Source organism: Martes martes, assembly GCF_963455335.1.
Source record: "Martes martes genome assembly, chromosome: 10".
NCBI lineage: Eukaryota > Metazoa > Chordata > Mammalia > Carnivora > Mustelidae > Martes > Martes martes.
This window is the reverse complement of record NC_137898.1, coordinates 53964152-53967296: the sequence shown is the minus strand read 5'-3', so window position 1 is coordinate 53967296 and position 3145 is coordinate 53964152. Positions and strand designations below refer to the sequence as shown.

Genomic DNA, 3145 nt, shown 5'->3' with positions numbered 1-3145 from the left:
CCTGAAGCTAATATCTACCTGTTACACCAGTGACCCCTTCCACCTTCACCCTTACTTTCTGACAATGGTTGGGTTGAGCAGGCTAAATATATTCTGAAGGTCCAGCCTAAGATAAAAATCACTCTTCACTGTACTGGAGATATGGGAACTGTTAAGCCTTTCTGCAAAGTGTTCAGGCAGGGATGATAGTTCCAAGCTTTCCATGACTACTACCCTAGTCAAACCTCTGAGACTGAGGAATGGGAAACCTAGCTGGGCTAAGTCTGGCTTCACAATAATTAGTGGATATCAAGGAGCTTCCTACTCCTCATATGCTCTGGCCATTCTGAAGCCGGATTTCCCTTTTCTGAGTTCCCAGAGAAGGCCAGTTTGACAACAATAAAAACTTCCAGGAAATTCCCAGCACATTTAACTTCATGACCCTCCTCCCACCTCAACCCTCTCTTTATTCCCCAACCCCCGACTTCCACTCCAAAAGGAAGGAGCTTATCCTTTACTGAATGCTTCCACCCCTTTGGCCAGAAAGGTGGTACATCTGAGTCCTCAGATCCTCTCCTCTGAGGCCTATCTGGGGCTGAGGGGAGCACATGAGGGTAATATGTGATCCTGTCTAGAAACAGAGGAATAGCTGTAGCGTTCCTTGGAGTTTCCTAAGGTACCAAATTATTATGAAAGATTCAGTTCTAGATGTTCACTCTCCTAGCCTATCAGGAAGTAATCTTTCTCTAAGAGATCCCAGGGGCTCAGTCTCTACGCTAGATGTCAAAACTCAATCACCTTTGGAGGCCAGTTTGGAATTATAGGATATAAGCCCCATAAAAACTGGCATTAAGAAAAACAAAACTGCTGGTGCTCCTGGGCGGCAGATACTCACTTTCCCAGCAGGCTCTGCGGTGGAGCTTTCCGTCACCCTAGAGGCCACAAGAGGCCACTGGCCACTGGCCCTAGAGGCCACAAGAGGCCACTGGTCTGGGGTGGCTAAGTGGGTTAAGCCTCTGCCTTTGGCTCAGGTCATGATCCCAGGGTCCTGGGATTGAGCCCCACATCGGGCTCTCTGCTCAGTGGGCAGCCTCATCCCCCCCCTCCACCCCCCTGCCCACCCCCACCTGCTTCTCTGCCTACTTGTGATCTTTGTCAAATAAATAAATAAAATCTTAAAACAAAACAAAACACCAAACTGTTAACCTAACAAACCCAGAATAAGAGCCAGAAACATTAGCAGTGAATTTACTAACTCACAGATACTGAGCATTTGGATAGTTCTCATTCTCCAGAAATCCCAAGGGCAGGAAAAAAACCCCCAATGCATTCACATATTCATATAAGGAATTTTATCTACTGCAAAGAGATGAGTATCTGGCTCCTCAGAAGCTTCTTGTCTCCATTAAGACCATCCATTAACAACTCTAGCTCCAGTTCTTCTTAGAGATTAAAAGAGCTCCAAAGGCCTGTGATCATGGGCACTGATGAGCGTGCCACACAACCTCTGGTCCCAGTTAAATCCCTGGTGTTTGAGCTGTGTGGGAGCCGTGGATGCTTGCTTTCTGGTCTTGCTGCAATCCTTGAAGCAGCTGGTTTAGAAGTGTAAGGTTGCTGTCTCTGCGAGGCAGGGGTAGGGGTGGGAGGCAGTTCCCCTTATACTCGATCACTGCCATCTTGGCCCGATCCTGCTCACTGCTATTTGGGATCTGCAGCATTCTGGTGTAGCCCCCATTTTGACCTTGGTAACGAGGGGCCAGTACTTGAAACAGCTTTGGGATCAAGTCTTTCTCCTAGAGGGGGAGAGTTATCCAGGAAAGAGCAGAGTCAGGCACCACTGCGGAGACACATTTAACTTTCAGCACTTCCAAAAGTAGGGTCCAAACACATTCACACAAAACTCTCCCACCCCCTAACGTGGTAGAGTCAAAGTTACACTGAGGGGTTACAGGCATTTGTATAGGCTGATTCACGTAACACTCAACTAACTTAAGATACACGTTTCTAATTTAGTTCACGATATCTGTCCACAAGTGAGTGTCTTAGCTTAATTCTGCCCAGCTTCCCCTTCCTTTAACAACCCCCTCCCCAACAGAGAGCAAAGGATCAGATTTGGGAGGGAGATAGGATGCACTCACCGTAAGCCAGAAGTCTGCCATGCGCATGGCTTGTTCGTTGGTGTCTCCCAGCTTCCCATAGTCGATGAGCTGAGGGGACATAACATCACTGATCCAACCCGAGCAAGAAAGGAGGGGCCAATCTTGCTTCTCTAACGCGGGACCGCAACCCATTCATTCCACTAGCAAACCATCCCTCTAATTCAGGCGACTCCTAACTCTGCAGCTCTAACATGTCATCCATTTGAGAGGCCGGAGGAGAGGGGTCAACTCAGGGTGCTAGGGGATTCAGACTTGGGGCAGGGACTGCCAGGGCTATCCCACTTGTCCCCCAAGCCCAGCCGCCTCTCAGGCAGAAGCCTCGCGGCGGACAGAAAGGTCCTGCCCCCAACTCACTCGCCTTGCGTGGCCCCGCCCCTCACCTTCTCGGCGTAGCCCCTCATTTCGTCCACGCGCGCCCATGACGCCTCGATGCGTTCGTGTCGCACCAAGCCTGTAAGCAAGTTCCGCAACAGGTGGATGCGGGACTCCGGACCAAGGCCCAGACGGCGGAATACGCGGCCATGGGAGATGGCGGCTGCAACTGAGAGCCGCATATTTCCTAGCTTCTCTCCGCCCCTGTGAGGCCGGAACTGGAAACGCGAAGGGAGTCGCGGAGAAGACGGCTTAGGGAGGACGCATGCGCCGTACCTAGGTGCGTGGTGGACGTGTTTGCGCATGAGTATTAGAGCCTGCCTCGTTGGCAAGCTGGGGGAGGGCGGAGAAGTGCTGGCTTCTTCCAGAGGAGGCGAGCGGGGCGGACCTCAGGCACTCCTTGTCTGACCGGGGAACCAGGCGCCCCCTAGTGCGGGATGAAGCAGCCGTCGAGTTTCTTTTGGGCTGCGTCAGTCTTCTTGTGGCCTCCAGGGCGACGGGAAGCTCCGCCGCGGAGCCCTCTGGGAGAGTGTCTCTGAGGGGAAGGGCTTCCTGGAGGGGTCACGTCGCTGTAGCCTTTGGCCCAGCCAGGCCCTAGCTGGGGCGAGTCCGCGTGTTTGACACCCAGAGCGTGT

The 3145-nt window shown here is 52.1% G+C and overlaps 1 protein-coding gene across 1 annotated transcript; it reads right to left on the bottom strand.

Annotated features, from left to right (window-relative positions):
• Positions 1-1316: 1316 nt before the first annotated feature.
• MRPL17 (mitochondrial ribosomal protein L17) lies at positions 1317-2728 on the bottom strand. The gene is made up of 3 exons (XM_080815485.1): positions 2519-2728; positions 2118-2186; positions 1317-1772 (listed from the first exon to the last, which is right to left on the bottom strand). The coding sequence occupies exons 1-3, from the start codon at positions 2690-2692 to the stop codon at positions 1497-1499; spliced, it is 519 nt and encodes a 172-aa protein (XP_080671611.1). The 5' UTR covers positions 2693-2728; the 3' UTR covers positions 1317-1496.
• Between the last annotated feature and the right edge of the window lie 417 nt (positions 2729-3145).

Excerpts from the sequence above, each read along its gene's own strand:
- MRPL17 (XM_080815485.1), bottom strand. The coding sequence starts at position 2,692 with ATGCGGCTCTCAGTTGCAGCCGCCATCTCCCATGGCCGCGTATTCCGC. Across the intron at positions 2,187-2,518 it reads TGAGGGGCTACGCCGAGAAG|CTCATCGACTATGGGAAGCT; the intron begins GTGAGGGGCGGG and ends ATGTCCCCTCAG. Across the intron at positions 1,773-2,117 it reads TGGCAGACTTCTGGCTTACG|GAGAAAGACTTGATCCCAAA; the intron begins GTGAGTGCATCC and ends CTCCCCCTCTAG.